The 12,196-nt window shown below is 37.8% G+C and overlaps 1 protein-coding gene across 9 annotated transcripts in view; it reads left to right on the top strand.

Moving 5' to 3' along the window:
* TCF4 (transcription factor 4) overlaps positions 1–12,196 on the top strand; it is a 652,106-nt gene that overhangs the window by 296,580 nt on the left and 343,330 nt on the right. For all 9 annotated transcript variants that reach the window (XM_053701135.1, XM_053701132.1, XM_053701130.1 and 6 more), the window contains one exon: positions 7,656–7,720. In XM_053701135.1, the coding sequence (XP_053557110.1) occupies positions 7,656–7,720 (65 nt within the window). The remainder of the gene's footprint in view (positions 1–7,655; positions 7,721–12,196) is intronic.

The raw sequence follows: 12,196 nt of genomic DNA, 5'->3' as shown, positions 1-12,196 counted from the left end.
CTACCTAGGTTTAGATTTCAACTAAGAACAATAAGAAAACAAAGCAAATTTGATGATAAAAGTTAATTGGAAAGTTGTTTAAAATTACATGCTCTATCTGAATCATAAAAGTTTAATTTGGACTTTACTATCCCTTTTAATGATTTGCATAGTGTGAATATCTCATATTTTTGTGGTCAAATGTAAGTTAGGAGCTATATATAAACTATATAATAAGTTTATCAGTTAATACAGTTATGATCTAAAGCAGGGGCTAAATGTAGCCACCAATCGGCAAGCTCTATCCATGGTGCTGAACCAAAAATGGGCCGACTCCTAAGCTTTCATTCCTGCCTTTTCAAATAAAGATGCCAAGAGAACGAAGAAAATTTTATAACGAGTAAATTAGAAAGTTACTTAAAATTGCATACTCTATCCAAATCATAAAATAAAAAATTATTTGATTTAATATCCCTTTAAACTTTCATGATTCAGATAGAGCACACCGTTTTACACAACTTTCCAATTCACATCCATTATCTAAATATGCACAAGCTTTTTTATATGCACACTTTCTGAGTCACCAGCTCCTACTTAGCATGTGCAAGATTAAGAGAATATAGGTACTGTATATGCAATTTGTCATTGATTGATGGCTGTCACATGATGATGTGGGAAGGAAAATAAAACTAACTTTGATATATTTTAGAACAAAATCTACAACTCATGTAAGATTCAAACTAAGTGCTTTTACATTGACTATTTATTATGCATTTATTGATCATGCTATAATACTGTGTTAAGTTGTCCTTTAAGCCTAGATGACCCTTTTGCTGATTAGCGCCGTGCAAGGCTGTGCGGAGAGCTCAAAAGAGGGGGGATAGACTCAGAGTGAGTAGTGAGTAGAGAGAAAATGAGAGGGAGAGAGACAGCAAAAGAGAGGGGTAGGGACAGCAAAAGAAAGGGGAGAGAGAGATCAAGAGGGGAGATAGAGAGAGCAAAAGAGAGGGGGAGGTAGAGCAAAAGAAAGGGGAGAGAGATCAAAAGAGGGGAGATACAGACAGCAAAAGAGAGGGGAGAGAGCAAAAGAAAGGGGAGAGAGAGATCAAAAGAGGGGAGATACAGACAGCCAAAGAGAGGAGATACAGACAGCCAAAGAGAGGTAGAGACAACAAAAGAGAGGGGGGAGAGCAAAAGAAAGGGGGGAGAGAGATCAAAAGAGAGGGAGAGAGAGCAAAAGAGAGAGAGAAAGAGAGAGCAAAAGAGAGCAAGAGCAAAAGAAAGGGGAGAGAGAGATCAAAAGATGGGAGATAGAGAGAGCAAAAGAGAGGGGGAGGTAGAGCAAAATAAAGAGGAGAGAGAGATCAAAAAAGGGGAGATAGAGACAGCAAAATAGAGGGAGAGACAACAAAAGAGAGGGGGAGGGAGAGCAAAAGAAAGGGGAGAGATATAGAGAGCAAAAGAGAGGGAGAGAGACAGCAAAAGAGAGGGAGAGCGAGAGCAAAAGAAAGTGGAGAGAGAGAGCAAAAGAGAGGGGGGAGAGCGCAAAAGAGGGAAGAAGAGAGAGAGCATAAAAGAGGGGAGAGAGAGAGCAAAAGAGGGGGATAGAGAGAGCATAAGAGAGGGGAAAGAGAGAGAGCAAAAGAGAGGGGGAGGTAGAGCAAAAGAAAGGGGAGAGAGGGATCAAAAGAGGGGAGATAGAGAGAGCAAAAGAAAGGGGAGAGAGAGCTCAAAAGAGGGGAGATAGAGAGAGCAAAAGAGAGGGGTAGGTAGAGCAAAAGAAAGGAGAGAGAGAGATCAAAAGAGGGGAGATACAGACAGCAAAAGAGATGGAGAGACAACAAAAGAGAGGGGGAGAGCAAAAGAAAGGGGAGAAATCGATCAAAAGAGGGGAGATAGAGAGAGCAAAAGAGAGGGAGAGAGAGAGCAAAAGAGAGGGAGAGAGAGAGCAAAAGAGAGGGAGAGAGAGAGCAAAAGAGAGGGAGAGAGAGAGCAAAAGAGAGGGAGAGAGAGAGCAAAAGAGAGGGAGAGAGAGAGCAAAAGAGAGGGAGAGAGACAGCAAAACAGAGGGAGAGAGAGCCAAAGAGAGGGAGAGAGAGCGCAAAAGAGAGGGAGAAGGAAGGCAAAAGAGAGGGAGAGGGACAGCAAAAGAGATGGGGAGGGAGAGCAAAAGAAAGGGGAGAGAGAAATCAAAAGAGGGGAGATAGAGAGAGCAAAAGAGGAGAAGTAGAGAGAGCAAAAGAGTGGGGGAGGTAGAGCAAAAGAAAGGGGAGAGAGAGATCAAAAGATGGGAGATAGAGAGAGCAAAAGAGAGGGGGAGGTAGAGCAAAATAAAGAGGAGAGAGAGATCAAAAAAGGGGAGATAGAGACAGCAAAATAGAGGGAGAGACAACAAAAGAGAGGGGGAGGGAGAGCAAAAGAAAGGGGAGAGATATAGAGAGCAAAAGAGAGGGAGAGAGACAGCAAAAGAGAGGGAGAGCGAGAGCAAAAGAAAGTGGAGAGAGAGAGCAAAAGAGAGGGGGGAGAGCGCAAAAGAGGGAAGAGAGAGAGAGCATAAAAGAGGGGAGAGAGAGAGCAAAAGAGGGGGATAGAGAGAGCATAAGAGAGGGGAAAGAGAGAGAGCAAAAGAGAGGGGGAGGTAGAGCAAAAGAAAGGGGAGAGAGGGATCAAAAGAGGGGAGATAGAGAGAGCAAAAGAAAGGGGAGAGAGAGCTCAAAAGAGGGGAGATAGAGAGAGCAAAAGAGAGGGGGAGGTAGAGCAAAAGAAAGGAGAGAGAGAGATCAAAAGAGGGGAGATACAGACAGCAAAAGAGATGGAGAGACAACAAAAGAGAGGGGGAGAGCAAAAGAAAGGGGAGAAATCGATCAAAAGAGGGGAGATAGAGAGAGCAAAAGAGAGGGAGAGAGAGAGCAAAAGAGAGGGAGAGAGAGAGCAAAAGAGAGGGAGAGAGAGAGCAAAAGAGAGGGAGAGAGAGAGCAAAAGAGAGGGAGAGAGAGAGCAAAAGAGAGGGAGAGAGAGAGCAAAAGAGAGGGAGAGAGAGAGCAAAAGAGAGGGAGAGAGAGAGCAAAAGAGAGGGAGAGAGACAGCAAAACAGAGGGAGAGAGAGCCAAAGAGAGGGAGAGAGAGCGCAAAAGAGAGGGAGAAGGAAGGCAAAAGAGAGGGAGAGGGACAGCAAAAGAGATGGGGAGGGAGAGCAAAAGAAAGGGGAGAGAGAAATCAAAAGAGGGGAGATAGAGAGAGCAAAAGAGGAGAAGTAGAGAGAGCAAAAGAGTGGGGGAGGTAGAGCAAAAGAAAGGGAAGAGAGAGATCAAAAGAGGGGAGATAGAGACAGCAAAAGAGAGGGAGAGACAACAAAAGAGAGGGGGAGAAAGAGCAAAAGAAAGGGGAGAGAGATCAAAAGAGGAGAGATATAGAGAGCAAAAGAGAGGGAGAGAGACAGCAAAAGAGAGGGGGGAGAAAGTGGAGAGAGAGAGAGCAAAAGAGAGGGAGAGAGACAGCAAAAGAGAGGGAGAGAGACAGCAAAAGAGAGGGGGGAGAAAGTGGAGAGAGAGAGCAAAAGAGAGGGGGAGAGACTGTAAAAGAGAGGGGGGAGAAAGTGGAGAGAGAGAGCAAAAGAGAGGGGGGAGAGCGCAAAAGAGGGAAGAGAGAGAGGGAAGAGAGAGAGCATAAGCGAGGGGAGAGAGAGCGAGCAAAAGAGGGGGGATAGAGAGAGCATAAGAGAGGGGATAGAGAGAGCATAAGAGAGGGGGGAGAGAGAGAGAGCAAAAGAGGGCAGAGAGAGAGCAAAAGAGGGCGGATAGAGAGAGCAAAAGGGAGGGGGGAGAGAGAGAGCAAAAGAGAGGGAGGAGAAAGTGGAGAGAGAGAGCAAAAGAGAGTGGGCAGAGCGCAAAAAATGAGGGAAGAGAGAGAGCATAAGTGAGGGGAGAGAGAGAGCATAAGAAAGAGGGGATAGAGAGCACAAGAGAGGGGGGAGAGAGAGAGCAAAAGAGAGGAGGAGACAGACAGCAAAAGAGAGGGGGGAAAGAGCAAAATAAAGGGGAGAGAGAGACCACAAAAGAGAGGAGGGAAGAGAGAGAGAGCAAAAGAGAGAGGGAAGAGAGCGCAAAAGAGGGGGGATAGAGAGAGCAGAAGAGAGGGGGAAGAGAGAGAGCAAAAGAGGGGGGATAGAGAAAGCAAAAGAGGGGATAGAGAGAGCAAAAGAGAGGGGATAGAGAGAGCAAAAGAAAGGGGGGGGAGAGAGCAAAAGAAAGGGGGGGAGAGAGACAGCAAAAGAGAGGGGGCGAGAGAGCAAAAGAGGGGGGATAGTGAGAGCAAAAGAGAGGGGGAGAGAGAGCAAAAGAGGGGGGATAGTGAGAGCAAAAGAGAGGGAGAGAGAGCAAAAGAGAGGAAGAGAGAGAGCAAAAGAGAGGGGGAGAGAGAGCGCAAAAGAGGGAGGAAAAGGGCGGGAGAGAGAGAGAGAGCAAAAGAGAGGGGGGATAGAGAGAGAGCAAGGGGTGAAACCGCTGTACTGCAAAAATTGGCCCGTGTACACGGGCTTTAGGACTAGTTAGTTTATAATTGGATTCCAACACACATAGAAGAAGTTTCAACATTATAGTATCTTTATTTCTATATTTAATCTTTATATTCAACTTTGACCTGAACCTTAAAAATACCGACCATGTTGGTAAAATCCCTGCTGGGTGGCAGCTCTAGTTCAAATGTGCTTTTCTCCTTGTGTAATATGATAAACCAGAAAGTGTTCACTCATATCATGAAAAAGACCACCTTTAATTCTAAATAACTGCAATAATATATATCAAAGGGTTTTGGATTCAAGTCCTTCTGCTCACCTTTTCATTTGTTATTTTGTAAAAATTATTTAAATCTAATGGCAATAAACTTTTACTAAAGACAGTTAACATTCTGAATTAAAAGCCAGGAAACATCTTCACTCGCATTCTAACTTAAAGTGATGGTGAACTGTCCCCTTTATAAAAACAGATCCGGACAGTTAGTGATAATTTAGATGGCGTTTAATTAATCAGTTGTAATGAAGATTAGCTATAACTTGCTTTTTAACATAGATATGAAATTCAAATATCTTGCGGTCCACCGCCCACTTCAAAAGTCAATTTTTTTGTGAGCTAAAGGTTTGAACTGTTCTCCAATCAGTGCTCTTCTCTTTGGGCACCTTTTGTTATAACTAGAGCGCTGATTGGACAACAACTGATGACTCAAACTCCATAAAATAACACTAACATTACAGATCTTATTTTATAAAGGGGACAGTTTACCATCACTTTAATTCAACATTCCAAAATTAACACCACAACAGTGGTAATATAATATAACCCACAATATCCTTTATCGGGTCACCACATAGAACTTGCATTAACACTAGTCTTATTAGTACTGTGAGGTCAATTACAGGCAAATGTACCTTGTGAGCGGTTTATCTAGATATGTAGTTCTGTATGTAAAGTAGAGACACATACATTGCAAAATGCAGTGTTCATACATTTAAAAAAATATTGTCATTTCTTATTTATTAGGTCACATGACTGGTTTCATTTTATTAGTAAGGATGTATAATTAGTTTTCTCAGTAATATACATAAAAAAGTATCTTTACGTACACACCTGCTGGATATATTTTCTAGTTATCCCCTAGTGAAACCTTCCATGCCTTTTTTGTGTTACATTTTGATCTCTGATTAATATATATATATATTTTTATATACAGCAAGAGAGGACATAAAAATATGTACTTGCATGGTTTAATTATCCCAAGGTGCTGCTTAAACAAGGCCAGTTTACAAATTCGTTGTTAACTTCATTTTAAATAAAATATGCTAGTAATATGAAAACATAAATTTCAAGTTTGTTAGCATCCTGTGGAATATCATACACTGACCAAGTATTCTCTGTTTATGATGACTGACGCTGAGTATGAGTCATTGTTTATTGATCATTACTTGGTTAAGAGGTATATTCCAGTCTTTTAGATTTGAAATTGGCTATTTTTGTCATTGTTACTAACAACATTCAGTATCCTCCGAAATGCCAGTGTCTCTAATTTAAAATGCCCAACATAAGGCAATGATAAATCTGAAACATCTGGATTTCATGCCTTCCCATTGGTTAAAACATGTGAAAAGCTGTATATAACAGGTGTTTTGCAGGTTTTTGCAGACCAACAACAAAACAAAAAAGCAGCAAACGGCAAAGGGAAATAGCATCAAAATGTGCTGCAGTATTGCTGATAATTGTCCTTTAACAAGCTCAATGTTGACATGTTTAATTAAAGGGATATGAAAGCCAATTTTTTTCTTTCATTCCTGCTTTTTCAAATAAAGATACCAAGAGAACGAAGAATAATTGATAATAGGAGCAAATAAGAATGTTGCTAAAATTCACATGCTCTATCTGAATCATGAAACAAAAAAAATGGGTTTCATATCCCTTTAACTCTTTCCTTATCACTTTGTGTCACTATAAGATATTGCTGTCATGAATATTCTTTCATTTTTAAGAAACTAGAGAACTGTGGTTGTTGAAATGTTAATTGAGTATGTGTCAGAGAAATAAAAAAGTAATTGATGTACCATGCTACAGTAGATACAGTGGATTTTTAACAAGGTAAAGTTACTTCTAGAAAAACTTTTTCAACAGCTAATTGGAGAAATATTTTCTTCTGAATTAAAATAGGGTTGAAAAAGGGGCTCAGTGATAAGTATATGTCTATGTAGCTCAGTATTGAAGCTAGCATGGTTTACCACATGAAAACTCTGTGTATGTGTGTATCCTTTTTGTAATCAACATAAGGTTTTTGAAACTATATATTTTTTTGCCTGTTTTTTTTTTTTCAATTATTATTAATTTTTTTTAATTTTTTTTTTTTAATTATTATTTATTTTTTTAAATTATTATTAATATTTTTTTTGCCTGTTTTTTTTTAATTATTATTATTTTTTTTAATTATTTTTTTAATTATTATTATTTATTTTTTTAAATTATTATTAATATTTTTTTTTAATTATTATTATTTTATTTTTTTTAATTATTATTTTTTTTTTTTTTAAAGGGACATAAACCCAAATTTGTTCTTTCTGGATTCAGAGAGAAAATTTGATTTTAAACCACTTTCCAAGTTACTTCTATTACCAAATTATATTTGTTTTCTTGTTATTCTTTGTTGAAAATCAAGATGGTTAAGTTCAGGAGAGTTCATGTGTCTATATAGCAGCAGTTTTGCAAAAATATTATACTTAGCAAGAGCACTAGATGGCAGCACTATTTCCAGACATGTGTACCGATCTAGATATCTCTTCAACAAACAATAACATGAGAACAAAGCAAATTTTATACTAGAAGTAATTTGGAATTGTTTTTAAAACGGTATTCTCTATCTTAATCATGAAAGAAACATTTTGGGTTTCATGTCACTTTAAATATTGAATTAACGTTAGTGTCAATCTTGCTCATGTATCGAACACAAAATTTGCATAGTAATGAATGTGAAAGTAATCCTAATGATGATGATGGTAATAATAATAATAGAACATGATGATGCTAATATCTATATATAAAATATGTAGGTATTTATTGATTGTTTGATTTCAATTTCCACTTAATATTTGGCCAGATAGAATACAAAGGACACAAAATGACTGTTTTTTTCTTCTGTTTCTACAGGTAAATCAGAAAGAGGTTCATACTCATGTTATGGAAGAGATTCTGAGTTGCAGGGCTGTCATCAGGTAAGGAATATAAAGAACGTTGATCATATTTCTTCATTCATTAACTAATGTTGAATGTTTGCCTAACATTTATTTTTGTTTGTTTTTTCTTGCTAACAAATGTTAACTTTCCCTCTATCAAATGTAACATTTGAATACTGAATATAATGTTTTAATATTGTAATATTATTCATATATCAATTTACATCGGTATAAACATTTTAATGGAATATTTAAATATTCAGAGGTTTAATATTCGAATGATGAGTCATTATTTATAAAGTCTTTAGAAAACATAAAAAACAAACAAAAGGGAAGTTAAAGGGACACTTTAACTCAAAATGTATTTCTCTATCACCTAATTATCCACAACAGATAAGACAAGGGAAACCTAGGTTTCAACATGGTGACTTCTATTACTTTATAGAAACTCAGGGGAATTGGAAAGGCCTCGATTGTCATTTTAAATTATATGAAAATGGGACAAAATAAATAATAAAAGTATACTACAAATATTTTTAATAATTAAAGGGACAGTCTACTCCAGAATTTGTATTGTTTAAACAGATAAGATAATCCCTTTATTACCCATTCTCCAGTTTTGCAGAACCAACACGGTTATAGTAATATACTTTTTACTTCTGCAGACTGCCCCTTATTTAAGTTCTTTTGACAGACTTGCATTTTAGCCAATCAGTGCCCTCTCATAAGTAACTCCACAGGCCCTGAGCACAATGTAATCTATATGGCACACATGAACTAACACCCTCTAGCTGGGAAAAACTGTCAAATGCATTCAGATAAAAGGTTGCTTTCAAGGTCATAGAAATTAGCATATGAACCTACCAATGTTTAGCTTACAACTCAGAATACCAAGAGAGCAAAGCAAATTTGATGATAAAAGTAAATTGGAAAGTTGTTTAAAATGACATGCCCTATCTGAATCATGAAAGTTTAATTTTAACTAGACTGTCCCTTTAAATATTTTATATTAAGTTTCTTAAAGTGTATAATGTCCCTTAAAAGAGTATCTCAATGATTATAATGTGATATTTACCTCAAACATGGCTTTTATTCTGAAATGTAAAGTTAAAATGGCACATCAAGCGACTGGCATACACCAAACCTGACCTCTGCCATAAATTGTAGTTTCCATGAAGGTGCTGTAGAAGTTTGTGAAAATAGGTTTGTATTCAGAGGATAGAAACTGTCTGTGAAAAACTGATTTGTTGGCCTTTTTTTGTCTTTGAATTGTTTTTGGCTCTATGTCAAGGCCAACAGGCTAAATGTAAAGCCCTCTCAAGGGAAGGTTGCATCAGCTTGAAAAAAATAGAAATATTTTCATGAAATAATAAAGCAGCGGTGCTGCAAATCTGCAGTCTCTCGTATTCTTTATAGTAGTTGAAGCTGTGTTTTCTCTACCTTTGCATACTTGTTGCTCTCTCAAGAGGCTTTTTGTAATATTATAAAGAGCTTTGTTGCAAGACATTCCCAGTTTTAAAAGATTTTGTTGCTTTAATTTGGCAGTTGCATATGAGTTTTTTCCTTCTTTTTTTTTCTTCCTGTTTGGAGATACGTCCCACTTACATTGCACATGTTTGGCAGCAATGTGGAACATAAGCTATTATCAAAATACTTCATTGTATGTAGCTTAGCAAAATAATAAATACAAAAAAAACCCCCCACAAACAAACACATTCTTTTTTTTTTTCTTCTTCTATGTTTTATATACATGGGGTTGGTGGAGAATGAAACAGAATGTCAGCTTTCATCATTCTGTAGAGTGAGCTTTTACTTTAAAAGAGGTTGATAAGTTTGCATTGGCAGTTTCTAATTCTTATTCATACAACTTTCTGTATTTTACTCTTCCCTCAAAGGAGAGAACTGTTTAATTCAATACATTAAAGCTACTACCTGCAATTAGTAGCAACAACAGGATTGTGTTAAAGTATTTATGCCTTAAAGGGACACTGAAATCATAATGTAAACATTTTTATAAATAAGATAGGGTGTGACCTTTGTTTGTACTAAATATAAAAATTATTTTTTAGATGCCAATGGATCCCTACTAAACTACAGAATGTTTTGTAAAACTGTTCTGACAGATGATGGAGAGAATATGGTTTACTGCTCTGCTCATTGACCCTAAATAACTAAAGGGTGCTCCCCCTAGCTGGCCCCAGATAGTATTTATAATTGATTTAATAATACATATGCTGGAGTATGCCTATCATTTGCTGGAAAAAAATATCTCTTTGTTGCATTTTGGTATTGATGTGATGAACATGAACGGGAATGGAACCAAATTAGTGATCATTAAAAATAAGGCAAGCAAAGGTCTCCAAACACCCATATACTCTCTCAGATTGATAGTTGGAGAGGCTGTATGCCTAGGAAGCGAGGCCCATGTAAATGAGGCTATATAAGAGAGAGGTGGGGGCAAGTATAGTGTAGTTTAGGCAGCAGTGAGGTGTCTTCCCCCATCCTGCCTAGCTTTCTATGTAGCTTTTTGTTGTAGATTGTTGAAATGTAGTGGTCTATTTTGATGTTGCATGTATGCAGATACACTTCTCTTCTGGATATATATATATATATATATATATATATATATATATATATATATATATATATAACTTCAAATAGAATAGAATAAAGATATTCAGTCTAGAACACTGGGCGAGATTTTCGAACGTTTATATGGGTTAGTTATAGTTTCAGACTAACTAGGTTCCAGAGAAGATGACAAAATGGGATATCAAAGAGAAATGAGCCGAGAAGACTTGCACGTAATGGGATATTTTATAAGACGCTTATTTTGTCTTTCAGATTTGGGAACATGGCTTGCATTAAATTGCGAAAAATTTATAAAGTAATATAAGAACACAGAGAACTTATCATAAACCAATTTATTAATAAAGAATCTTAAATACATTTAAACAAAGATAAGTCATTTGAAACCTATAGCAGATAAGATAAAACACATCCAGATAATATAATGGTATGGAACCTCCCTGTTTAAACATCCTTGCTGATAAATAGTACACCTAGCACTTCAATATCATTCCTAATTAGAGCGCTACTAATAAATGACCTAGCTTGTTACAAAGTTGTTGTTTTATTAATAGCAGGTCATTTGGCCATTGTCAGACGAGGATGTTATAAATAGTATAGCTGTATTTTATAGGTGATGATGCGTTCATAGTAGGGAGTCCCTGCGTTAGAGCTTGCTAGATCCAATAGAACAGGTATAGCTGTTAGTATTTTATAGGTGATGATGTGTTCATAAAAGGGAGTCCCTGCGTTAGCGCTTGCTAGATCCAATAGAACAGGTATAGCTGTTAGTATTTTATAGGTGATGATGTGTTCATAATAGGGAGTCCCTGCGTTAGCGCTTGCTAGATCCAATAGAACAGGTTGTAAGATATATTCATTAAATTTGTAGTAGAAGCAGTGCCCTGCACGCTGATTTGGCAGCTGAGCTCTTAAATGAAGAAAAACAAAGAGCCAACCAACTAACTAGACACAAAAGTGAGGCTTCACAGTCAACTGTAGTCTTGGAATCAACTGTAGTCTTGGAAGTCCACTAGGCCCCTCAACAAGAAGTCTCCCACCATGTGACCAGGACTTGTCTTAAAAAATTACTAGAGGTATTTTTCACTCCCTGAGACATCAGAGTTTGATGAGAACCCATGGCTCTGTTATGTAAACCCATAAAATGTCCCATGGAAGCAGCAGGTCTCACACTCGGTATGTGTCAATTAGGCTTTTAGAATTAATTAACCATCAGAGTTCATATGCAAAACACAGTAACTAAGATCTCAGCATTGGCCGGTATGTATTAGATCCAAGATTAAATAAATACTGTTTATTAGAGTAACTGTGCTAAATTAATGTCAACCCTGAGTTCCTGGAGTAAAACCAGAAAAATAGGTTGTGCCTTGTTTGCACCTCAGAGATCTAAATTCAATTAAGTCACTGATTAAATCATGTATAACATCATAGTTATCATTGTTGATGATTCATTGGCCATGAAAAGACTATACCAGTGACACACACCTTCTTTTGAAGCAACATGGAACAGAGCATACAGTTTTATCAAATTTGCTTCATTCGAGATTGCTGCTATTTTTGGGTCGCTCCACGCTTCGGCTCTTCCTGATTGGATTACCCAGTCATCTGACATCACGTTGAACGTCTCCTGACGCCTGTACGAGTCCTACGGGCGACTTTGTGGGTCCCGTGCTGCCTTGTACGGCACTCCGGTTGTGCCGCTTTCTTCGGTGAGTTGCCACTACTAGGGGCTCTGGGCTCGCTCACTGCTGGGCGCTCCAAACTCTACTACTCTATGTGGCGCCTCTTTTCTCCCTTATTAATAGGTTCCATCTGACTTATCCATCTATCAAGAGCGCGGCCTTACTACTGACTATTTCTCCTCCTGTTGTCACGAGCGCACTTCCTTAGGACGCCTGTGTCCTACGAATTTCCTCACCTGGATTA

Source organism: Bombina bombina, chromosome 2, assembly GCF_027579735.1.
Source record: "Bombina bombina isolate aBomBom1 chromosome 2, aBomBom1.pri, whole genome shotgun sequence".
Classification (NCBI taxonomy): Eukaryota; Metazoa; Chordata; class Amphibia; order Anura; family Bombinatoridae; genus Bombina; species Bombina bombina.
Note: the sequence above shows the minus strand (reverse complement) of the source record. Positions and strands in the feature narration are given on the sequence as shown.